The sequence below is a fragment of the Heterocephalus glaber genome, unplaced genomic scaffold (assembly GCF_053883595.1).
Source record: "Heterocephalus glaber isolate CG9 unplaced genomic scaffold, H.glaber_assembly_v1.0 deba00001060, whole genome shotgun sequence".
Taxonomy (NCBI): Eukaryota; Metazoa; Chordata; class Mammalia; order Rodentia; family Bathyergidae; genus Heterocephalus; species Heterocephalus glaber.
In genome coordinates, this window is record NW_028258185.1 from 1,239,955 (window position 1) to 1,265,606 (window position 25,652).

Below are 25,652 nucleotides of genomic sequence, written 5' to 3' on the forward strand. Positions count from 1 at the left end.
TGGATGGTGCTAAGGTCTGCCAGAAGCTGCAGCAGGAGCTGAGCCCTTTGAATCATGGCTGTGGAGGCCTCTGAGTGCCTAGATGGCTGAACTCTGGGAAACATTTCCCTCTTTCAGCCCAAAAAAGGGCAGTGCCCTACCTATGAGCACATGAGGCTCTTAGAGGATATCTAAATATAAAACCATAACACCAGCCTTTTTAATTTTTTAAAATTTTGAGTCAACATCTCACTAACTTCCTAAATTGCTTAAGATGGGCTCAAACTTGAAATCCTCCTGCCACAGCTCCCCAGAGTGCTGGAATTATAAGCATGTGTCACCATCCCCTTCTCTCTGGGTTTGTTTTGTTATTTGCAGGACTGGGGATAGAGCTCAGGGGCACTCTACCACTGAGCTACATCCCAGCCCTTTGTATTTATTTTTTAAATCTTGAGACAAAGTCTCGGTAAATTGCCCAGTCTTGGCTGAAATTTAAGGCTTCTCTTGCCTTAGCCTGTCAAGTAGCTGGGATTACAGGAGTGCACTCTGCACTCTGCAGTGGTGTGGGTTGTTTTGTTGTTATAGTTGTTGCTGAGACAGGATCTCACTTTATAGTCCAGACTGGGTTCAAACTTGCTATGTTCCAGGCTGGCCTGGTACTCATACTCCTGCCTGAGCCTCCTGAAGGCTGGAATTACAGGAATACACCACTACTCTCAATTGGTTTTCATTTTCTTTCTCTCTCTCTCTCTTTCTTTCTTTCTTTCTTTCTTTCTTTCTTTCTTTCTTTCTTTCTTTCTTTCTTTCTTTCGTAAGGATTGAACACAGGAACTTTGTACTGAGCTGTGTCCCGAGTGCTTTTTAAAAATTTTGAGACAGGGCCATTTCGTGGACGCCGGGTTAGCAAGAGCATCTGCAGTATCTGAGTCGGAGGGGAGCCGGAGGGCCGTTGGGCTGTTTGGATTTGAGTCTCCGCACTTCTAACCCCGGACCTCTAGATGCATCTTGATTCCTGCCCATTGGACTGTAAGGTTTATGTAGGGAATCTTGGCAACAATGGCAACAAGACTGAGCTGGACCGGGCTTTCGGCTATTATGGACCACTACGAAGTGTGTGGGTTGCTAGAAACCCTCCCGGCTTTGCTTTTGTTGAATTTGAGGATCCCCGAGATGCAGCTGATGCTGTCTGAGAGCTAGATGGAAGAACATTATGCGGCTGCCGAGTCAGAGTGGAACTGTCCAATGGTGAAAAAATAAGTCGAAATCGTGGCCCTCCTCCTTCTTGGGGTTGTCGCCCTCGAGGTGATTATCGTAGGAGGAGTCCTCCCCCTCGCCGCAGATCTCCAGGAAGGAGAAGTTTTTCTCGAAGCCGGAGCAGGTCTCTTTCTAGAGATAGGAGGAGAGATCCCTATCTAGGGAGAGAAATCACAAGCTGTCCCGGTCCTTCTCTAGGTCTCGCAGCCGATCTAGGTCAAATGAAAGGAAATAGAAGATCAGTTTGCAAGAGAAGTGGTGTACAGAAATTAACTTCATTCGACGGGAGTATGTACAGAAAATTCAAGTTTTGTTTGAGACTTCATAAGCTTAGTGCATTTTTAAGATGTTTTAGCTGTTCACCTTTGTCTCTTGAAACAGTGACACGTGAGGATGTAATTCTCTATGGTTTGAGATGGATCATATGAGGCATGTAATACCAAGAATTGTTACTTTACAATGTTCCCTTAAGCAAAATTAAATTTGCTTTGAACTTTAGTTTTGCACAGACTGAAAATAAACCTCTAAATTCTACCCAGCTAAAGTGTGATGTTCTAATGTTACAGAAACAAAACTGACCAAGACTTGTTTCATAGCTGGGATAGTAGTGCGCAGCTGTAGGTAAATGCAGTCTTAAAGCAGCTGTGACCATGTTAGCGGTCCAAATAAAGGCCGGTCATGAAACTAGGTGAGAGAGTTTTTTAAAATGGAACTAGTGTTTACCCTGGGCAGAGTTTGCCTGGTGGTATAGAATCAGATAACTTTGAAGAAAGTTTACCTTTGCTTAGGTCACATGTTCCTTATGTGATGCTGTATATAAAGACATAGCTGTTTGTAACATTCTTTATTTGAAACCTGAGATTTCAAAATACCAATGTCCTGCCAGTTTAAGGGTACATTGTAGAGCTGAACTTTTGCTTCACTGTGCAAGATTTTTTTCATGCTGTCATTTGTAATATGTTTTGTGAGACTCTTTGGGATTAAAGTTTTGGTTACAAATTGTTATTTAAAAAAAAAAAAAAAATTTGAGACAGGCCAGGGATTTAGCTCAGTGGTTCCACCGCCTGCCTCCCAAGCTAAGGACCCGAGTTCAATCCCTGGTACAAAAAACAAAACAACAACAACAACAACAAAAAAACAAACTTATTGCTGGGGATTTAGCTCAGTGGTTTCGCTGCCTGCTGCGCAAGCGCAAGGACCCGAGTTCGATCTCTGGTACCAAAAAAAAAAAAAAAATTTTGAGACAGGGTTTCACTAAGTCACTAAGTTGCCCTGGTGCACTTGAACTTGTGATCCTCCTGCCTCAGCCTCCCAGAGTGCTGGGATTACAGTCATGTGCCACTGCACCTAGTTTGTTGTTGTTGTTTATTAAATAAACTTTATTTTTTAGATACTCTTTAGATTTTCAGAAAAATTACAAAGATAGTATAGTTTTCATAAGCCCCACACTCAATTTTCTTTATTAATGAACTTCTTAACAGAAGTAAGATTATATGTTAGTTACAACTAATGAACCAACTGTGTAGTGCTGGGGATTAAACCAAGGGCCTGGCATATGCTGAACATAGGCTTTAATACTAATATACACCCCCAGCTCCAATGAGCCAAAGCTGGTACATGATTATTAGTGAAACTCCAGTAAGGTGGGGCCAGGAAGATCAATTTTTTTTTCTGGTACCGGGGATTGAACTCAGAACCTTGCACTTTTGAGGTAGGTCCAGTGCCACCGAGTTAAATCCCTGGCCTGATAAAAAAAATTTTAATGAAACTCCACTCTTTATTCCAGTTTCTTTAGTTTTTGCCCCATGCCCTTGCTCCAGAACAACCAAGTCCTAGTCTATAAGACAAAAGATCTAAGACTGCACAGAGTGCAATTTATTGGGAGATTTCCTGAAGGAAGTGTGGTCCTGGGTGGCCAAAAGACCAGCTGGGTCTCCATGATTTGGATTGGAAGGAGGGGTATGTACATGGGTTTATGACAAAAGTAATTTCATACTAACTGTAATGTACCTGGCTTTTCTTTTTTGTTTCTTTTCTCAGTTAGGGTCTCTCTTTGTAGTTCAGACTGGCCTTGAACTCACTTTGTACCCCTGGTGACCTCAGCCCTGGAGTGCTGGAATTACAGGCAGGCACCACCATGTCCAGTATACCTGGTTTATTTTAAACTCATATTAAAGGGGCAGGCCCATGCCTGGTGTCAAGGTCCAGTTGTAAAACTCCATATACCACAGTATCTGTTTTGTCCATTTATAGCTTGCTGGGAAACTATGCAGGAGAAAGTAAGTATTATTCTAGAGCAATCATGGCCATATAGCTGTGGCCATGTCAAGCTGAATCTATGCAGTCCTTTCCATTACCACATTGTGCTGTCATATCTCCTTATGCTCCTCTTGGATACCTCCTATTGATAGCTTCTCAAGATTTTTTGTTTTGATGACCTTGTCAGCTTTGAACAGTTGGTCTGGCATTTTGCAAAATATTCCTGTGTTAGAATTTGTCTGTCTCTCTGTGATCATTGTTTGTTTGGTTGGTTGATCGGTTGGTTTTGGTTTTGATTTTGTTATGCTGAAGATTTGATCCCAGGGCCTCAACACATGCTAATGCTGGTATGTTTACCATTGAACTATATCCTCAGCTCTTCTTATTTTATTCTGAGTCAGAGTCTCCCTAAATTGCTCAGACTGGCTTGGAATCTGCCTCTGCCTTCCAAATTGCTGGGATTATAGGAGTGTACCACCACTCTGACTATAGCTTTATTCTTTTTTTTCCAGGGCTGGGGATCAAACCCAGGCTTTGGCCATGCTAGGCAAGTATTCTACCACTGAGCTGTATCTCCAGCCAAATAAAGTGATTTCCAGTTAAAATATAGCTTATGTTCATCACCATGTTGTACATTCTTTTTTTTTTTTCCACCGGTACCAGGGATCAAACTTAGGACCTTGCACTTGTGAGGCAGCCTCAACGCCACTGGGCTAAATCCCTGGTCCTGTACATTCTTATTTCATGACATTTTCTATTTCTCATAATTTGTCAAGTTTTTATAAACATTTTATTTATTTATTTATTTTGGTACCGGGGATCGAACTTGGGTCCTTGCGTTTTATAAACATTTAAAAAAATGTCTCACTATATTGCCCAGGCTGGCCTGAACTCAAGCAATTCTCTTGCCTCAGCCTCCCAAGTAGCTAGGATTACAGGCATGTGCCATTGCACTCAGCTCTTTATCTTTTTTTTTTCCATACTGGGGATTGAACCCAGGGCCTTTGGACTTTTCTATTTTTTATTTTGAAACAGGGCCTCACTAAGTTGTTAAACATTTTTTTTTTTTTGGTACCAGGGATCAAACTCAGGTCCTTGCGCTTGCACAGTAGGGGGCAGAACCACTGAGCTAAATCCCCAGCCTTGTTAAACATTCTTAATGGCTGACAATCTTTGCTCTGTTGTTTAGAAGCTGAAACCAGGAATATAGCTCAGTGGTGCCAAGCTTGCCTGGCAAGCAGAAGGTCCTGAGTTCGATCTTCGGGTTGGGGAAGCTAAGACCTTAGACCTTTTTTTTTTGTTTTTAGACAGGTTCTCACTGTATAGTCCAAAGTGGACTTGAAATCATTATGTAGCCCAGGGGCCATCCTCCTGCCTCAGCTTCCTGAGTACTGGGATTACAGGTGTGTGCTACCACACCCAGCTCCTTAGACATATTTCTGAACTTCTTGGTTTCCTGCTCTGAAAATGGTGCTAACAGAGGCAAGAAATCATGAAAGCTGTGTTTCAAGATTATACAGAGAATGGTGTTCATTGTATGTTGGGGAGAGTTGGGGAGTGGATACAAAAATAAATGTGAGATAAATAAATAAATAAATAAATAAATAAATAAATGGTGGGCTGGAGATGTAGCTCAGCAGCACTGCACCTGCCTGGCAAGCACAAGGTTCTGAGTTCAATCCCCAGTACCGGGGGGAAAAAACATTAAGATAAAAATAAATGGTGCTGGGGATTTACCTCAGTGGTTCTACCACCTGCCTTGCAAGCACAAGGTCCCCGAGTTCAATCCCTGGTACCAAAAAAAAAAAAAGATAAAAATAAATGGAGGAAGAACTTCCCAGCAGGGCTCACAAGGCCTTGTGTAAAGTTTCCCACATCCCCCTTCCTCTCTTCCCACCATGCACCCTGCATTTTTGCTACCCAGCTTACTCTCATCTCTTCTTGTACTGAGTACTGCCCCCACCTCTGGAGGTCAAGGACTCCTTGCTGCCCTAGGAGTTTCAGCTCAAACTTCCTGAGCTTGGATAGGCTTTTTTCTCCAGTGCCCAGCAGGAGATCCCACCTTTTAAACGCTGAGGGGGGGGGGGGGAAGAATGGGAAGGGCCCAGGGTCACAGCAAGGGGAAAAGCCAAGAACAAGAGTCAGGAAAGCTGACTTTATTCTCTTTCCTATGCATTCCAACCCCTATATATGGGTCAGAACCACTGTGGACTTGATACCACAAAAGAATCTAAGGATTTAGTAAGTGGGAAAGCCATGGTAAGGGAGTACACACAGTATATAATCACCACCTTTACGTCTGAAGGTACACAGATTCCACATAAGCTTTGAGTTTACACAAGAGAATTGGCACTGGCAGGCTGAGGATTCCTGGAGCCAGGGCCTTGATGAATGCTGGAGTGGCAGGTACTTAGCTGAGGCCTGCAGGGGAGGATGATAGGGCCCGGAGAGGGACAGTCTTCTGGGCAGAGAGAAGAGCAGACAAGCTCACAGCCCTCTGGGAAGGAGTCAGCCGGCCAAGGATGGGTCATGGTGGCCAGGCGCTGCTGCAAGCACTCAGCTGTCAGCCGGGCTTCTGGGTCTGCGTCCCAGCAGTCCTCTAGGAGTTCCCTCAGCCCACCAGGGTCCTGGGAGGAATGATGGAGAGGCAGGCTTGACCCTGGAATTTTTTTTTCAATACTGGGGGTTGAACCCAAGGTCACTCTACCACTGAGCAACTCTCCACCAACCCCTTCTAAAAAATTCTTCATTTTGGGCTGGGGATTTAGCGCAGTGGTTCTGCCACCTGCCAAGCAAGGTCCCGAGTTCGATCCCCCATACCAATAAATAAATAAATAAATAAATAAATAAATAAATAAATGAAACTCATCTTCAATGTCCACCATAGCTGCTTTTTGGTGGGATTTTTGTTTTGTTTTGTGTGGGTTTTGTTTTTCTTTTTTTTTGGTACCAGGATCAAACTCAGGACTTTGCACTTGTGACGCAGGCAGCCAAACCACTGAGCTAAATCCCCGGCCCTCTTTTTCTTCCCTATTACTGGGATTGAGCCCACAGCCTTGGACAGGCTCTATTACTGAACTACAACTCACCCCCACCACTCCTGTTTTCAGCACCCTACTTCCAATCCTTTCTGGAGCCTCCTTCCCCTCCCCCCACACTGAAATTCAGCCCTGAGGCTCATTCCCTAGGAGACAGGCTTCATGGGTACCTTGCATTGGGGTCCACCTTCTCCTCTCAGAAGCTAATTCAGGCTGACAACTTAGCATGCTACTGAAAAGTTACCCTTGTGTTTAGATGTCCCCCTAAAGCCTCATGCACTCATAGGTGGGGCTTTTTAGAGCTACCTGGATCTAGGGCATATGATACTGGGATTAAGCCCCAACCTGGGTGTGGGTGGCACTAATCAATAGGCTTGAGGCTAGAATGGACTATAAAGGGACAGAGAGAAGGCAGGCTTGCTGCTGCTTGCTGCTTCACTGTCTCCTGTCTGCTTTGCCATGCCATGGACGGTTTCTCCTCTATAATTCCCCTTTGTCACGCCACCCTGCCTTGTAGCTAACCTACTATGGACTGAAACTCACTATAAACTTTGAGCTGAAATAAATCTTTACTCCTTTAATTTTTTTGTTGTTGTTGTTTGTTTGTTTTTGGTACCAGGGATCAAACTTGGGTCCTTGCCCTTGTGAGGCAGGGGGCGGAACCACTGAGCTAAACCTCTGGCCCCCTCCTTTAATTTGTAGTGTCTAGTATTTTGTCTCAGCAATGAGCAAGGTAACTAAGACATCCTCCTTCTTCTCAAGCTACCAGGGTCTTCTGCGGACAATGTCTGGCTTCCTTAGCTAATGCAATAGACACATAGGCAGTAGATATTTTAGACTAGATAGCAGGAAAAGGGACATCTCATTAAGAAATAATGTGTTGGGGCTGGGGATTTAGCTCAGTGGTTCCGGCGCCTGCCTAGCAAGCACAAGGACCGGAGTTCGATCCCCAGTACCAAAAAAAAAAAAAAGAAAGAAAGAAAAGAAAAGAAATAATGTGTGCCCTGCAGGTGGTGGCACATGCCTGTAATCTCAGCACATGGGAGGCAGAGATAGGAGGACTGCCGAAAGTTCAAGGCCAGCCTGGACTGCATAGCAAGACCCTGTCTCAAAAAGCAAAAAAAGCCCAGGGGAAGCACACAGGTGCAGTGAATGTGTCTTGATTGTCCTCCATGTTGGCTCCTCAAGAGCTTGCCCTCTCTAATTGCCTACAAGATAACTAATCAACTTAACTATCTACAATCCCAGCACTCAGGAGGCTGAGCCACAAGGATCACAGTGAGTTGGAGGTTAGCCTGGGCTATATAGTGGGTTCAAGGCTACCCTGGATCACAGTGAGACCCTGTCTTTTTTTTTTTTTTGGTACCGGGGATTGAACTCCGGTCCTTGTGCTTTCGCAGCAGGTGTCGAAACCACTGAGCTAAATCCCCCGGCCTGGCCCGAGACCCTGCTTCTTTTACATTTTTTTTTTTCTTGGTACTGGGGATGGAACTTGGGTCCTTGCAGTTTGCAAGGCAGGCAACGGAACCACTGAGCTAAATCCCCGGCCCCTAAGACCGTGTCTCAAAAAAAAAAAAACTAAAAAATTTTAAATTAAAAAATGAAATTAAATAAATTTCAAATAAAATTTGAAAGAGAAAAAAATAAATTATTTGTTCAGAACACAACTTTGACCGTGAGGCCTCTGATCTAACCTTTCATACCTAGAACTAGTTTTTGATAGTACTTCAAATTGAACCTAGAGGCTAGAGCATGTCAGGCAAGCACTCTACTGCTGAGCTACATCCCCAACCCTTTTTAAACTTTTTAAATTAATTAATTAATTATTTATTTTTTGGGCACTAGGAACCAAACTCAGGGCCTCGCTATATATATGGGAGTGCAAGGGGCCGGGGATTTAGCTCAACAACAAAAAAAAACCTAAGTGATATATGGGAGTGCAGAGCTCTATCTCCAGTCCTTTTTTTTTGGTACCCGGGATCGAACTTGGGTCCTTGCGCTTGTGCAGCAGGCGGCAAAACCACTGAGCTAAATCCCCAGCCTTCCAGTCCTTTTTCATTTGTGTTTTTTTTGTTTGTTCTTTTGAGGCAGGGTCTCCCTTTGTAGTTCAGGCTGGCCCTGAACTCACTATGTAGCCCAGACCGACCTCAAAGTGATCCTCCTGCCTCAGCCTCTGGAGTGCTGGGATTACAGGTGTGTACCACCACACCCAGTTCTGTATTTTATTTTTTGTGCATTGGGGTTGAACCCAGGGCCTTCACACTGAGCTCCTTCTTACTTTTTCATTTTGACACAGGGGCTTGCTGAATAGCTAAATTGCTTGGGCTGGGCTCAAATTTATCCTCTGGCCTCAGCCTCTGAAGTAGTTGGAATTACAGGCATGCTGCCCTGCACCCAGCCTAGGACTGGCTTTTATTGCATCACAGCAGAAGCATAGATCTATGGCACTGAACAAGGAGTCCTAGTTGGGTTTCTGGCCTCTGCTGTATCAGGAGAGGCACCATTGAGGACAGAGCTCAGGGAAGGAGCAGTCAGGGAGGGCTTCCTGGAGGAGAGGACTGAGGAATAGGGCTGATGGTAGAGAGGAGAGTCAGGTCAAGGCTGAGCAGGAAGGTGGGTATCTCAGGTGAATAGAAAGAGCTTTGTGAGACAGGGTAGAAGAAGGTAAAAAGAAGGCCAGTGCAGTTTCCCCGGTTCCAGGAGTGGTGGGAGATGAAAGGAGGCAGGAATAGATGAACTGGCCCGGGGAGAAAAGTCCTTGAAGGCCCCACACACCCTCACTGCTCCAGGTCCCCAGCTGGCCAGTCTGAGGCCTCTTACTGTGGTAGAGCAGCTCCAGGTAGATGGGATGTAAGGGCGCCTTCTCTCATCTACTGCCAAGGCCCAGAGCTCACAGGTGGTGGGGGCGCTGCCCAGTTCTGCCTCATAGGCTAGTTGGAAGGGTGGTGGCCTGTGGTCTGCGGGAAGGGATAGGGCTATTTGTCAGCTTGCCCCAGGATGCCTCCCACATCGAGAAGCTGCCTGGAAGTAGGTCAGGCAGTGGGTGAGCCTAGAATGAGTGGACAGGGAACCAGGGGTAGAGACTTTACCAGGGCTCAAATCTAGGCACCGGCTCAGAATCTCCCACAAGAGCAGAGCCAGAGAGTAAACATCTGCTCGCCGGAGGGCTGTGCCCCAGTCCTGTAGGTCCAGAGTCTTGTCCAAGAGCTCTGGCGCCATGTACCTGTAGGTGCCAGCCTAGAGAGAAAGGTGTGGAGGGACAAGAGTCACCTCTATGGTGAACTTCACTGCAGCCTGGGTCCATGCAACACCCTCCCTACAATAAGCTCAGCATAGGGCCGGGGATTTAGCTCAGTGGGTCCGGCACCTCCCTCGAAAGCGCAAGGTTCTGAGTTCAATCCTCAGTACAAAACAAAACAAAAAAAACAAGCTCAGCATGTCCTTGCTGCCATAGGCACTGCCACACTATTGCCACACTGCCCTGGAGCTCCACTGACATCCCCGCCTCCCTTGTGTTCAGAGCACTCACCTCCATGATGGCAGCTGGGCCTGGAGGTTGAGTAGGAGCCCAGGTGGGAGGCTGGGAAAGGCCAGGGAGCACCAAGGCAAGGCCCAGGTCTCCAATGACACATGACCCGTCTTCCCGAATGAGCACATTCTGGCTGCTCAGATCACGGTGGGCAATGCCTGGTTTATATTGGCCTGTGGGGAGATCAAGGCTGAAAGCACCCGAGGATTTTCTGGCTCTCTTTTGACCTCATCCTTCCCTTCCAAGCTGAGGGAGAGTTGGACACATAGCAGTGTGGCTCCTGAACCCCTTGGCTTCCTGCACCCAGCTCACCCACCATGCTGCCAGCGCTCCTCATGCAGAAATGCCAGGCCCTTGGCCAGGGATACTGCCATCCTCAGGGAACTTTTCCAGTCACTGGTGTGCTGGGTCAAGTAGTGGCAAAGAGAGCCCTGGGGGGAAGCAGAGAGAAGAAGGACACACAAGCTAGAGGTGGCTGATTTCGAGCCCAGGGAACAGAGCTCAATTGACAGACTCTCCCCACCCCTATACCTCCCCTACAGAGAGACATTCTGATAGGTCCAAGACAAGACAACTGACAGGGGAAGAGTGAGGAGGTGCACCAGTCAGATGGGTGGGAAAATAATAATTCTATATCAATTGTACTAAGCAGAAGCTGTGACCCAAGTTCTGTGCATGTGGCTTTCTGGAATTCATTAATTCACTATGTAGTCCAGGCTGGCCTCAAATTCCCGGTGATCCTCCTGCCTCAGCCTCCTGAGTGCTGGGATTACAGGCATTCGAAACCACACACAGCTTTAACTTGATTCACTTCTGTGTCCCTTGCTAGCCTAGAAAATTTGTAAAGGCAGGGACTGTGTGTGCTTTTCTCAGCATCTAGCACAGTGCCTGCCATATAGTTTGTAAATATTTGTAAAGGGAACATATGAATGGGTTGGAGTGCTATGCCTGGAGATATAGATTTTTTTTCTTTTTTTGGCAATACTGGTGATTGAACCTAGGGCCTTCTCACTGATCTACATCCCCAGCACTTCCTAATTAATTAATTAATTAATTTTTGAGACAGGGTCTCACTATGCAGTTCAGCCTGGCCTTGAACTCACTGTGTAGCCCAGGCTGGCCTCAAACTTGCAGTGATCCTCCTACCTCAGCTATCCATGTCCTGGGATTAGAAGTATGTGCCACCATGCCCGGCAATTTTGTTTTGAGATAGGGTCTCACTAAATTACTAAACTATATAGCAGGCTGGACTCAAATTTGAGATCCCCTGCCCCAGACTCCCAAGAGTGTTGGGATTACAGCACTAATTGACCACATCCAGCCCCTGCCCTTTTTAAATAAAATTTTAAAAATTCTGAGACAGGATCTTGCTAAGACTAAGTTGCCCAGGCTGATTTTTGTTTTTTGTTTTCTTTTGCTTTTTGAGACAGGGTCATGCTATATAGTTCAGGGTGGCTTTAGGCTTACTACGTAGTCCAGGCTTGCTTTGAACTCTTGGCCATTCTGCTGTCTCAGCCTCCTGAGTGCTGGTATTACAGCATGTGCCACCATGACTGGCTTCCAGGATGGTTTTTTGTTTGTTTGTTTTTTCACTAGAGGTGTTTTGTTTGTTTGTTTTTTGGTACGGGGGATCAAACTCAGGACCTTGCACTTTCGAGTTAGATGGCAGCACCACTGAGCTAAATCCACTGCCCTGTTTGTTTTTGAGACAAGGTCTCACTATGTACAATATTTCAGGCTGGCCTTGAACTCATGATCTTTCTGCCTCAGCCTCCTGTGTGCTAGGATAACAGGCATGTACCACCACAGCTGGCTTCATGTTAATATTTTTAACCCATAAAATACAGATAAGGGAGGTAGGATGTAGTAGGATGTGTGCCTGTAACCCAGTACATGGGAGGCTGAGGCAGGAAGATTGTGAGTTTGAGGTCACCCTGGGCTTCATACTGACTCTGTCTTAAAAAACCAAAATAATGGGCCTGGGATTTAGCTCAGTGGTTCTGCTGCCTGCCTTGCAAGCAGGAAGTCCCGAGTTCGATTCCCGGTACCAAAAAAACAAAACAAAACAAAATAATAATAATGGCCAGGTGTGGTGGTGAACACCTATAATCCTAGCACTCAGGAGGCTGAGGCAGGAAGATCACCATGAGTTTGAGGCCAACCACATACTGAGACCCTGTCCTAAAAACAAACAAAGAAAAATAATGTCAATAACAATAACATGAGCTGGGTGAGTGAGCTGGGTGAGTGGTAGTGCACCTATAGTCTCAGCTACTTGGGAAGTTGAGGAAAGAGGTTCACTTGAGCCCAAGAGTTCAGGGACCAGCCTGGGCAGCACAGTGCCACCTTAACTCAAAACACAATCAAAACAACAAACACTGGGCTGGGGATTTAGCTCAGTGGTTTCGACGCCTGCTGTGCAAGCGCAAGGACCTGAGTTCAATCCCCGGTACCAAAAAACCAAAAAAAACCAAAACAAAACAACAACAAACATGTATTGCTTGTGTAATGAAAAAGAAAAAATTGGGCCAGGGATTTAGCTCAGTGGTTCCGACGCCTGCCTCCCAAGCACAAGGACCTGAGTTCGATCCCTGGTACCAAACAAAAAACAAACAAACAAAAAAACCGAAAAAGAAAAAACTGATTTAAGTGCTTAGAGAAGAGAAATTTTAAAGCAAAAAAGTAAGTGTGGAATCCCACCACTCAGGAGGCTGAGACAGGAGGATTGCCATGAGTTTGAGGCCACCCTGGGCTGGATAGTGAGTTCAAGGTCAGGCTGAACTACATAGAAATATCCTGTCTCATAAAATTTTTAAAAACCCACAAAAAAGTCCCAGCACAAGGGAGGCTGAGGCAGGATTACCTTGAGTTCAATGCCAGCCTGGGCTATATAGTGAGTTCAAGGCCAGCCCAAACTATATAGAGAGACCCTGTCACAAAACAAATAAACAAAAAGCAAAAAAGAATAACTGGGTAGGGCCCCACCTCCATTCACACACACAGGCATACACATTAAGCATACAGTCCTTACTCTTCACCTTAGGGTGTAGTTCCAGTACCAGCAAGGGCCCAGACGGTAGAGGGCCACAGCCTCCCTGGCCAGCAGTGATAAAGCAGACAATGTGGTCGTGCTGTAGGCCTAGCAGCTCGTACATCGCCCTCTCAGATCGGAATTGGGCCACAGCCCTTGGAGGGAAGGCCTTGATGGCTACCAGCTCACCTTGCAGCTGCCCGGCCCACACTACTGCGTGACGTCCTTCCTGGATTACCTGAAGGGGACACTGTGCTGGGTGCAGGCCTATGAGCTAGGCTAGGCTTCCCAGCACAAACTTCAGCAGTGCCCAAAGGGTCCTTTCCTCCCACCGTGGGGCACCTGGGAGAAACACAGCTCAGGCAGCTCCTGCAGCTCTTCACTCCAGTATCTGTCTGAGTCTGGCTCTGGCTCTGGCCCACCTCGAACTCTGTGAGTCTTTCTTTGCAGTAGGGCTGGGGCAGAGAAGGGCCTTGGGGTCAGAATGCACAGGCATATGGATGAGGAAGGGGACTTTGTGGGAAGGGGGTTTTGTGCCAGGTAATGGGAGGCAGGCTGTGGGGAGGTCCTGGAGAGGGGTCAGTGCTTTAGGGCAGGGTCTTGGTGTAACAAGAGAAAGATGGGGTAGATTAGTACCCAAGACAATACTGCCCAGCAACAGCAGGAGGAGGAACAGTCCCAGGAGCACCAGTGCCATCCAAATGGACTCACCTGGACAGCAAAGCAAGAATGTAGGTGGGTAAGTACTGCCCCAAGCAGCTCTCTCTGCCTCTCTCCACTCCTTAAAGAGCTTGCTTCACAACCACCCCCATCCTGGTCACAGTCCCCTTATCTCCCAGTCACCAGGGCAACCAACTTCCCAAGGTCAGGAGGGGGAAAGCACAGGACGGGGCCAGGGTGAGAATTGGCCTTGATTCTACCTCTCATCTTAACCTGGCCCCATCCCTGGGCTTCAGCAATCCCCCCCCCCCAGGCAGCTACCTGGGTCGGCCTGGGGGCCCTGAAAGCCAGGAGCCCCCAGGCTCCCTGGAGGTGGCAGGTGGCTATAATTGGCATTGCAGAAGTCAGTGCCACAGGAGCAGGTGAAGAGAGTGGAGCCAGGGCTGGAGTGGGCTCGTGGTCTTGGGTCACAGTGGAGGGACTCACAGCCTGGTTCATCACTGTCTCGGCATCCTGATGGGACAGGATTAGGGGAAGAGGAGAAAAAGAGGGTGAGAGCACAATGAGATCTGGGGACAGAGAGGATAAATCCTCTATTAGAAGTATCCTTTCTATCTCACATGGGCTTTCTTTTCCTCCACACATTCCACTTCTCCCCTTCCCCCTTAGCTGCCACCCACACCCCAGGACATGCCTGTCTCCCACCCTAGCTATCACTTGCCATGTACTTTGCCATTCACCTTGCATCTCCACCTGGGCCCGGCCTTGGGTCAGGTTCCAAATCCCAAAGCAGCAGCGGCTGTAGAGGCATCGGATAACCCTGGGGGACCCTTGTTCTGCATCTAGCAGCTCCCCCAGTGTCTTTGTGCTTCCCTGCACTCCAGGGGCCTCAAAGAACACACAGGTCCGCCTGTTTGTGGGTGCTGAGGCCCAAGATGAGGAAAGGGAGGATTCAAGAAGGGAATGAATGCAGGGACAAAAATAGTAGCCTAAAGGGTAGACATAACATGATATCCATATCCCAGGGTCAGTAGTAAAGCCACAGGAGGAAACCCAGCCAAGCAAAGCAACCTGACCCCCACCCCACTGAGGGCACATGGCTCTACCCTTCACCCTCATGAATTCAGTCCTCACCACTGTTCCAAAGGGGTGGCTGCTGGTTCACTGGATGGGTAGAAAGACCCTGCCTCTTCCTGTAGACACTCACCTCCAGTAACTGCAGGAAGCAATGCCCAGAGCCCCAGTGTCCCCAGCATCCTGCTGAAGGATGGCAGAAGGAGGACGGCATAAGCCAGGACAGCTGCCCTGGCCAGAGCTTTCTTCAGATGCAGGACACAGTGGGGCTTCCAAGCCCTCAGTCCCCAACTCCGCCCCCTCTGTCCTATCCCAGTCTCTGTGGGGGAGATGGCTGCTGTAGGGGAAAGGGTGGGTGTGAGGAAAACAGGGAAAGAAAGGGAGGAGCAGAAAACCAATCTCATATCCTCCTCTCTTTAGCCACCTCCTCTTTTCTGTGCAGTACAGGAGGAGGGGGCTTGCAGGCCTAGTTTAGAACCTAGTGATACCTAACTTCAAATCCCGGCTCTTTGTTGTCCTTGGAAGAAGGTGCCGGAAACCAAAGTAAAGTCAAATGGTTAGAGAGTTTCAGCTCTGCACAAAATCTTGGGGTTTTTTTGGTGGGGGGAAGTGTTGAGACAGAGTTTTGCTATGTGGCCCATACTAACCTCAAACTCATGGGAATCCTCCTGCCTCAGCCTCCAGAGTGCTGAGATTACAGGTGTACACTACCACTCTTTGCCCAAGATTCCTTCTAACCCATATTATTCAGGCCTCAGACCTGTAGCTCCCTAGGTAGGAGACTTCACAACCCATACTATAGTTGATCTCATTTTCCAAACTCAAGAATTACAAAGTATATATTAAATTTCTCAGAGTTTAAAAAATCATGTTAAAAAAAACATGTTGAAAATGGTTACAGAGTTAGGCATGGTGTCACACTCCTGTAATCCCGTCACTCTCTTGGGAGGCTGGGGCAAGAGGATCACTATGAGTTTTGAGACCTGGTCAGCCTGGGCTACATAGTGAGACCTTGTCTCAAAAAATTTTTTAAAAGGTTGTAATGGCAAATTTTGTTATGTATATTTTTCCATAATCATAATAAAAACAGCTGGGGATGAACCTCAGTGGTAGAGCACCTAGGTTCAACTCCCTGTGCCACAAAACAAAGAAAGCAACAACAACAACAAAACAAAAACTTACAAAATGAGCAAATAACCATTATTGAGATCATAACAACTTTTTATTGAGCACCTAGTGTGTGCTATGGCACAGCCATGGTTATGCATTTTACAATCATCTAATTCTACCACTGAGGCATTTATTACTATCTCTACCTTATAGATAAGAAAATTTAGTTTAGGTAAGTTGCCCAAGGTCATTCTGATAGAAAATAGCTTGAGGTGGGACTTGAACCTAGGTAAATTTGATTCCAAACCCCAGGTTCTGTTTTTTATGCTACCTGAAAACAAATACAAAATTCAGCAATGAAAAAAATAATTCCATTTAATGCAACATTTCAATATTTGAATTTGAATCTCACAGTTTTTTGTTTTGTTTTGTTTTTTGTACCAGGGATTGAACTCAGGTCCTTGCGCTTGCACAGCAGGTAGCGAAACCACTGAGCTAAATCCCTGGCCCAATATTTGAATTTGTATGGTTGACAAAATTATGGATTATCTGCCAGGAGGTCACTAACTAGAAAGGGAGCAGACAGTTCAAATTCTCACCACCAGAGGTCAGCAGATATAGGAGGAATTCTGTGGCAAAAGGGCACAAACAACGCCCCCTCTTATGACTAATACATACAGTACACCTCCTGTTAAGCATTTTTTCCCCAACTAAGTATTAAGCTGCAGGACTGTAAAATGCGTAGGGCGGGCACAGGGTGTATAAAGGGGATTGTTAGCATGCAGATGGAAGAAAGTCTGTGGCTTGTGTTGCAATAGAGACAGGAACCCAACTCCACCAGATTCTTCCCCCAAGTAAGAAACCATAGTCATTTCCACATCTGTGAGCAGCTGGCTCCCATAAGAACTAGAGTCCAAGTGGACTAGTTCTCTGTTTTCCTAGCTTTCTGTCCCCCTAGTGGCGGCCTGGAAACCCTTCTCAGAATGATCTGGTTTAGGTCAGGGATGAGAATGTGAGTACTACACTGACTCTGATGCTGGGTCTTTCTCCTGGGGAGCCTGAGTGTAAAGAGGGAGGCCTGAGAGCTCCAGCAGTTGTGAAACAGCAGCTAGAGGAATGACTAGAGCCAGAGATAGCTGCCCATCCTTCCTTGGGCCCTTCTAGGAGTCTGCAGGGCCAGGCCTGGATTGGAATGTGGTGCTTCCTTCACCCGCTCTCAGATCAGATAAATCTAGGGTGGTGGAGGTGGGGGAGTTGAAGATCAAATAGTTTTTTTGTCTGGAATGTCTCAGGAGACTATCTCCTCCAGAGTGGGAGCAGGGTAAAGATGAAACAAAAAGGCAGAGTCGCCTCAGCAAAACTTTAAATAACTACTCCTTTGGAAAACGGAAACAATCCAGCCAGGTTGACAGGAACTGCTCTGTGCAGTTAGGGTTTAGAATAGAAATGGTAGGGCTGGGGCTGTAGCCTTGAGAACCCAGTACTTACGAGGTCCTGGGTTCAATTCCGCAGCAATGTAGAGATGGTAATGACAGTTGAAGGATTAGGAAGGTCCTGAAGAAGGACCACAGCCTAGGAGGGAATAAAGATTGCCCTGGATTCTACATACATAGTGACTTTCATTAGGGCCACTAATTCAAGTCAGCAGTGACTGAATAATTTACCTTTGATCTTACTGACTACAGAGCTAAAATGAGTTGTTTATTCATTTAATTCACCAAATATCTATTAAATTCCAGTCCAGAAAAAGTATTTTCTTAGGTGCTGGGCCTTCAAAGACAGAAAGGATTCCTGTCCTCCAAAATCTTGTAGTTTAGAGGCAGCCTGGTGTGGTGACAGCACCCCTATAATCCCAGCACTTGGGAGGCTGAGGCCTGGGCTAGCTACATAGTGAGTTCAAGGACAGCCTGGACTACACAGCAAGACCTTGTCTAAAAAAAAAAAGACATATATCAACAAGCAATCAGAAAACTATGTGTCATACTAGGGAAATGAATAAGAACTATACAAGTAGAAAGATCATATAAGCTAATTATGCCTAAGACCTAGAAGATAAGGCAAGAAATTTGCCAAGAGGGCTTCAGAAAAAAAGGATATTTAAATCACCTCACAGGTAAACAATGATTTTATTTTTATTTATTTATTTTTGGTACCGGGGATCAAACTCAGGTCCTTGCACTTGTGGGGCAGGCAGTGGAACTACTGAGCTAAATCCCATGCCCTAAACAATGATTTTAAGAGGAGGGTGGTTGTTTTAAGCAAAGCAAAAGGCAAGCATGTGTGTTTGGGAAGGGCAGGGGTGAAGAGGAAATAATGTGGGATATGAGAAAGAAAATCGCCATATAGATAGACTGGGACCAGATTAGAAGGTTTTCAATTCTAAACCAAAGAGCTTAGAATTTTCCTACAAACGGATGGGGATTTAGCTCAGTGGTTCCACCACCTGCAGGCGCAAGGTCCTGAGTTCAATCCCCGGTACCAAAACAAAAAAAGCAAAGGATTTTACGCAGGGGGCTCGGGGCAATATAAAAAATGGATAGCTGGGTCTTAGGGAGATCAATTACAAGACCTGAGCAATAATCATTGTTCTGAGACAGTGGGAAAAACACAGATGAAGTGAGGCATGCTCCCAGCTACTCAGAAGGCTAAGGCAGGAAGACTGAGCCCAGGAGTTCAGACCAGCCTGGGTTTGCTCTTTTTGAGAGAGTCTCCAGCTCATAAAATAAAGACAAAAATTTTGAGATACATTTTACAGGTAGTATCAAAGGACTGGTAATCAAAATGAACGCTGATAGGTAAGATAGAACTAAAGATAATTGAGGTTTCAAGCATGAATGATCAAGGGGCAGGCAATATTATTAAAGAAGATGTGAAACACAAAGGATTATTTCCCGTCTCACATGTTGCTTCATTTTTGTATTAGGGATTGAATACAAGGCCTTCCCACTGAGCTACACCCCCATTTTAAAATTTTTGAGTTGCTAAACTGCCTAGGATGGTCTTGAACTTGTGATCCTCCTGCCTCAAGCCTCAAGGCTGGGATTACAGGCATGTGCCATCACCTTGTTTAGCTCTTTACCCTCGATTTAACTTAGTACCCATAGTAAAGGCTCAATAAATGTTATGTAAATGAATGGATGACACAACAATTATGAGTTCATTATAGGCTGCACAAAGAAAACCACAAACACACACCTCAAAACAGACAAGTAATTCTCAAATAAAATCAAATGTTAAGGGCTGGGGATTTAGTTCAGTGGTTTCACTGCCTGCTGCGCAAGCGCAAAGACCCGAGTTCGATCCCCGGTACCAAAAAAAACCCGCAAAAAATCAAATGTTAAAATGTTATATGGATGGAGTTGGGCATGGTAGTGCATGCCTGTAATCCCAGCACTTGGGAGGCTAAAGCAGGAGGATCGCCACAAGTTTGAGGCCAGCCTGAGATACATAGTGAGCTCAAGGCTACATAGTGAGCTCTGAACTACATAGTGAGACCCTGTCTCCAAAAAAAAAAAAGTTATATTCCTGATGGGTATATAAGAATATCAAAGGGCCAGGGATTTAGCTCAGTGGCACCTGCCTCGAAAGCACAAGGTCTTGAGTTTGATCCCGAGTACTGGAAGAAAAGAAAAAAAAAATCAAGCCAGGCATGGTGGCATGCACCTATAAACAACTGACCAAGATTTCTTGGTTAGAAAAAAAAGTGAAACCATAGCCGGATTAAAAATGAAGAAAGCTGTCAGTATAACTTAAACTCAGAAGGGGCTAGAATTCAGATTTAATGTTAGCTATAGGCTGGTATTAGGTATAAAATTTTAGGGCTAGATCTTGGCTTCTAAATATCATTCTCCAATAAAAGAAACTAAAGGCTTCTTAGAGAAATCATCATCCCTAGGGCTGGGTCAGGGAAAATACAAAATGAACCAGAAACATCTTGCATATCAGAAAGCAAGAAAGTCGTTGGACATGGTGGCACCTGACTGAAATCCCAGCTACTTGGAAGGCTGAGGCTAGAAGACCACAAATTCAAACCCTGCCTGGGTAATTTAGTGAGACCCTATAATTGTCCCAGAGGAGACCAGGGAAACATGACAAGTATAGGACATGCAGTGTGGTACCCTGGAAGAGAAAGAGATCTTAAATGGACATAAAGGGCTGAGGATATAGCTCAAGTAGTAGAGTGCCCTTGGGTTTGATCCCTGATACTACAAAACAATACAACAAAGTGCTCAAAAAACAAAAGGAAGAGTTGGGCATGGTGGCACACATCTGTAATCCCAGCACTCTGGAGGTTTAGGCAGGAGGATTGCCTCGAATCTGGGGCCAGCCTGGGTTACACAGTGAGTTCAAAGTCAGCCTGCACTGCATGGTGAGACCCTGTCTCAAAAAATAAAAATAGGGCCAGGGATGTAGCTCAGTAGCACTGCGCCTGCCTGGCAAGCACAAGGTCCTGAGTTTGATCCCCAGTATTAATAATAATAATAATAATAATAATAAAATAAAAACCAACCAACCAAAAGGAAGACAGGTGTGGTGGCACATGCTTGTAATTCCAGCACTCGGGAGGCTGAAGCAGGAGGTTAATTTTGAGGCTAGCCTGGATTAGTGAGACCATCTCAAAAAAAAAAAAAAGTATACATATTATAGATATCAAAGGCATAGAGGGGTCAACCTAAAAGAGCCCCAATATCCAAAACAGGTGAGCATTTGGGTGATAAAATAATGTATTATTAGATTATAACCCAAGTATAAAATAAATATCCATTAATACATACAAATATAGATGAAATAAATGGGGAGATATAAAAATTCCTTACAGAATTCCAAATAATAGATGTAGAGGATTTAGCTCAGTGGTTCCACTGCTTGCCTTGCAAGCACAAGGACCCAAGTTCGATCCCCGGTACCAAAAAAAAAAAAAAAAGTGGATGTAGATACTATTCTCTGTAGTGTGTGAAGCTTAATTCCCATCAATCCCATTGAAGTTGGGCTAGATTTACTAATTTACTTTCTTTTTTTGTACCAGGATTGAACAGCTCGGTGCTACTGAGCTAAATCCTTGGACCTAACTAATTCACTTTGTACAATTAAAAAAAAATTTTTTTTTTGGTACTGGGGATTGAACTCAGGACCTTGTGCTTGTGAGACAGGCACAGTGCCACTGAGCTAAATCCCCGGCCCTCACTTTCTAAACGTAGGGAAAGAGAAAAATAGTAACTTTCTAGTGGAGAAATCTGGCAAACACTAACATCAGTAATATCATGTGGATATTACATAGCTTCTGATAGGATGTGATGAGTATTTTATATCTGTTGTATTCTTTTAAGAAACATACAAACAAACAAACAAAAAATATACAAACAACAAAAACAGGCTAGGTGTGGTGGCACACACCTGTAATCCCAGCACTCACTTGGGAAGCTGAGGCAGGAGAATCACTGCAAGTTAAAGGCCAGCTTGGACTACATAGTGAGTTCAAAGCCAGCCTTAACTACACAGGGAGATCCTGGTCACAAAGAAACAAAAGCTAAGTCTGACATTGAGCAAAACATCAGGTAAACTCTGATCCCCCCACCACCACCACCATTTTTTGTTTTTGTTGGTACTGGGGATCGAACTCGGGCCCTTGCACAGCAGGCAGAGAAACCACTGAGCTAAATCCCTGGCCCACACACCATTTTTTGAGACAGGATCTTGTTACCTAGTCCAGGCTGGCCTCAAACTCACAGTCCTCCAGCCTCAGCCTCCCAAGTGCTGGGATTACAGGCTTTCGCCACAACCCCTAGCAAGACTGGGGGATAGTCTACAGATTATCTGGCCGATATTCCCAAAGATCTTCCAGGTCATAGAAAAACAAGGAAAACGAATTAAGACATATTATATATATGTACCAACTCCCCATGAAGAATATAATTATGTATTGCAAACATATACTAATAAAAATAATTTTAGAAAAAGGACTAATTGTTCCAGAGGAGTTGGGGAAACATGACAAGTACATGCAATGTGGCACTCTGGAATGTATCCTAGAAGAGAAAGAGAACATAAATGGAAAAATTTGAGAAACCCGTAAGTCTGGAGTTTAGCTAATGTACCAATGTCAGCTTCTTTGACAGTGTATTGTGGTAATATATGAAGGGGGAAAACCAGATAAGGGTTATATGGAAACTCTCAATATTACTTTTGCAACTTTTCTGTAAACCTAAAATTATCCTTTCCCCTAAAAGAAAAAAGAAAAAAAATCTAAAATAAAGAGTATTTTAGGGCCGGGGGTTTGGCTCAGTGCTTCCGCCGCCTGCCTTGCAAGCACAGGGTCCTGAGCTCCATCCTCCCCAACCCCGTACCAAGAAAAAAAAAAGTTGTTTTTTTTTTTTGGTACTCAAGATCGAACTCGGGACCTTGTACTTTCGAGACAGGTGGCGGCACCACTGCCCTACATCCCCAGGCCCTAAAAAGTGTATTTTAAAAAATGTTCAGGAAGGGTTGGAGATTTAGCTCAGTGGTTCTGCCGCCTGCCTTGCAACTGCAAGGACCCGAGTTCGATAACTGGTACCCCCTCCCAAAAAAATGTTCAGGTTGTGCCTGATTCTCTTGGACCTCCATGTTTTTTCCTGGGTGTGTGTTGGAGCTGGGGATCAAACCCAGAGCCTGAGCTGGGCATGGCAGCATATGCCTGTAACCCCAGCAATTGGGAGGCTAAGGCAGGAGGATTGGCTTGAGTTTGAAGCCAGCCTGGGCTGCATAGTGAGTTCAAGGCCAGCCTGAACTACATAGGAAACCCTGTCTCAAAACAAATGAACAAACAAAACAAACAAATCCTGAGCCTGCCAAAGACTAGGCAAACACTACCACTAAACTATACTCCTATCCCTTGGTCTTTTTCTTCCCCCTCTCCCTTTTGCAGTACTGGAAATTGAACTCCAGGCCTTCACACTGAGCTACATCTCCACCCCACTCTTCTTGACACAGGGCCTTGCTATGTCTCTAAATTGCCCAGGCTGGGCTGGAGCTTCTGATCTTTCTGCTCAGTCTCCCAGTGCTCGGATTATAGGTGTACTTCACCATGGCCAGCTGGTCTTCCACATTCCTATGTACTCGTGACATACTGACCTAGGATTAAAGTGTAGGTTAACTGCACTGATTAACATGTATAGGAGCACGATGTAGTGTACAGATGTTGGGTTCAGAATATGAGGTTATAACCATATATTCCCCATTCCCAACCCTCTCAATACACCAGAGACATGGCTTTTTATTAAAAAAAAACTTTTTTTAATTGGTTTACAAAGGAGCTATAGACTACATTGAAACTAATCTTTGTACAAAAGGCCCCCCCTCAAAAGAGCCCCCAAACACCCAGAAACAAAAGAAAGTGGGAGAAACAAGAAAGGAAGATACAAAAGGAGCAGGAAGAAACTTAAAGACAAGAGATTAGCATCATACATACACAAGACTGAGGGGGAAAAGAGCAAGATGAGAGAGCATTTATTTACTCACACAGCCCTGGTGATAACTAGAGTGGAACCAACAAACACAGCATGAGATTATTAAGAGGCTTAAAGGCAACAGTGGTATGGAGACTGTTATTGCCAGTGTTAAAGGAACTTTTTTAGGCACCAGAAATTGGAGCACCACCCCTCACCCCAGTAGGATGACAGACTTGGGAAGAGAAAGCAGGCCCTGGGGCAGCTGCCATTAGAATGGGTCTCTCCTCAAATCAATCTCAACGTATTCTCCCCAGTCTTTGTACCCTAGACTCTTTAAGTGAGGGTCACGGGATGTCACTGGGAGAAAGGGATGATCAGAAATATGAAAAGCTACCCTTGTCCACACCGTCAAGAGCAGTTATTTACTAGGAAAGCTGGGTTAACAAAGCCCAAAGCCCATTTCCCTATGGAGAAGGCACGGTGTGATTCCCAAAGGCAAGAAATAGGAAAACACACTCCAGGATATCAACTAGTTCCTCACTTCCTGCAGCCCCAGCTGAACGCTATTTGTCTCACTTTTTTTCTGACACTGAGCTGGGGCTTAGAAGAGTTGGGGGACAGATCATGGCACCTCTGCTCCCTTAGCCAAGAAAAGGAAGGCAGGGCTATTTGGTAACAAGGTAGGAGCAAATGGGAAAAAAAAATAAACCTTTTTCTTGAATGTTGCAGAAGAAATCTTTTTGGGTTTGGAAAAGTCAGAGAGGAGAAAGCCTAAGAGTGCAATGAAGCCAGGGACTTCCATTTTCTTTTCCCAGTCTTCACTCTAAGGCAAGCGAGTCAAGTCTGAAAGAGGGAGTGAGAATTTAAGTTTAAGGCTGCTTAATGTCTTCCTGGGGGCTGGTGTTTAGAGAAGGCAGACAAAAGAAATAAGGTCAACCTCAAAGCTGGTCTGCTTATCCTCCTAGAAGAAGTCTGTACCTCCAGAGTAGAGCCAAGATAGGCACCAGAGAGAACAGTCTCCTAACTAAAGTAATAACCTCCCCATAGTTTATCAGCACTTTTCAAAAGCTAAGTTTTCCAGGGTTGGAGAAGTGCCATATCCTCTCCTCCCTTTCCCCAAAGCTACTGCTGCCACCTTTCATCCTTGTACATAAGTTACTGGCTGTCTTCTAAAGAAGATGAAACTCTGAGATTTCACGTTTCTCCTCCTAACCCCAAGAGGCTACCCAGCTTTGGCTACGGGGAAAGACAGTTAAGCAAAGAGCCCCTCACTAGAGGTAGCCAGACTGTTTTCATTTCCTTGGTACCCGATCTCTAAACTCTTTTGATCTGATCCCAAGGTCCAAAAGGCATTAAGGTACTTACAACTGAATGAAAATAGCATACAGCACCAGGGCTCCTCTAAAGCTAACAGAGGCTTGATTAGCACTCCCAGAAGAACCCCTTAAAAAGTATATAAATGTATTGCGTCCTAGCAAAGATCTGCAGCTTCCAGTATTCACAATGTGAAAATATTAACAATACAAAATATATTCTGAAAGTCAAAACACCTGCAGTTCATAGTGCTTTCTCAGATTTGTTAAAAAAATATGCTTAGTTTCCTATATAGGATATACAAAAGCAAAAAAAAAATATATGTATATAGTAGAAATAAATCAGCCATATTAATTTACAGCTTTTGTCTCCAACCCTCCCCCAATCATAATCTTTATCCCATACTTTAGTCTTTACTTTTCTGGGATCAAAGGTTCTATTTATTCTGAAACCAGGCTGAGCAATATTCATTAAATTGCATTCTATGCAGCACCCACAGAGTGCCAGCTGGGAGGTCCCTGAAGGGAAATGGTGTAGGTTGTATTCTGTGTAAAAAGTTAGAGGGTCAAATGATAAGCAGATGAATGTGAATAGGCAACCTGAAAGGACAAGGAAATGAGAGTTGTAATATTACCACTCCTGGTCATCACCCACCTTGCAAGCTTTGGTCATTAAACAAAACAAAACTCATGAAAAAATTTCAGAATCAGTATGTGTTTCAGCTGTATCAATTTCTGCTGGCCAAAGAGGTTCAGGGAAAGGAGATTTTCAGTAATGGGCTCCTGACTTAAGGGATGTAGCTTTCTAACTTCCCCTGGGAAAGACTGACTGACTCACTCCTGCGGAAATGGAAACAGAAGCAGCTTCCATTTGGGGGCTAAAGAAGATACTGAATCTGTAGCTTCCTTGATTAGAAGGAAAAAGGAAAGAACTGTACATACAGTAAATTCACTTATGGTCAGGCTAATGAAGGGAGT

General features: G+C 45.1%; 1 protein-coding gene and 1 pseudogene across 6 annotated transcripts; one reads left to right on the top strand and one right to left on the bottom strand.

The window, feature by feature from the left end:
- Nucleotides 1-549: 549 nt before the first annotated feature.
- On the bottom strand, nt 550-23,180 carry Amhr2 (anti-Mullerian hormone receptor type 2). 6 transcript variants are annotated; one of them, XM_021250634.2, is made up of 12 exons: nt 14,958-23,180; nt 14,491-14,673; nt 14,072-14,263; nt 13,727-13,801; nt 13,433-13,545; nt 13,098-13,328; nt 10,376-10,490; nt 10,060-10,232; nt 9,620-9,767; nt 9,351-9,487; nt 5,784-6,119; nt 550-1,445 (listed from the first exon to the last, which is right to left on the bottom strand). In XM_021250634.2, the coding sequence occupies exons 1-11, from the start codon at nt 15,226-15,228 to the stop codon at nt 5,826-5,828; spliced, it is 1,932 nt and encodes a 643-aa protein (XP_021106293.1). In that variant the 5' UTR covers nt 15,229-23,180; the 3' UTR covers nt 550-1,445; nt 5,784-5,825. The 6 variants fall into 6 exon arrangements, with proteins under 6 accessions (XP_021106293.1, XP_087065784.1, XP_087065786.1 ...); XM_087209658.1 differs by lacking the exon at nt 550-1,445 and having other exon boundaries at nt 5,633-6,119; XM_087209660.1 differs by lacking the exons at nt 550-1,445; nt 14,491-14,673 and having other exon boundaries at nt 5,633-6,119.
- Nucleotides 978-2,248, top strand: LOC101698376 (serine/arginine-rich splicing factor 3 pseudogene; annotated as a pseudogene).
- Nucleotides 23,181-25,652: the final 2,472 nt, after the last annotated feature.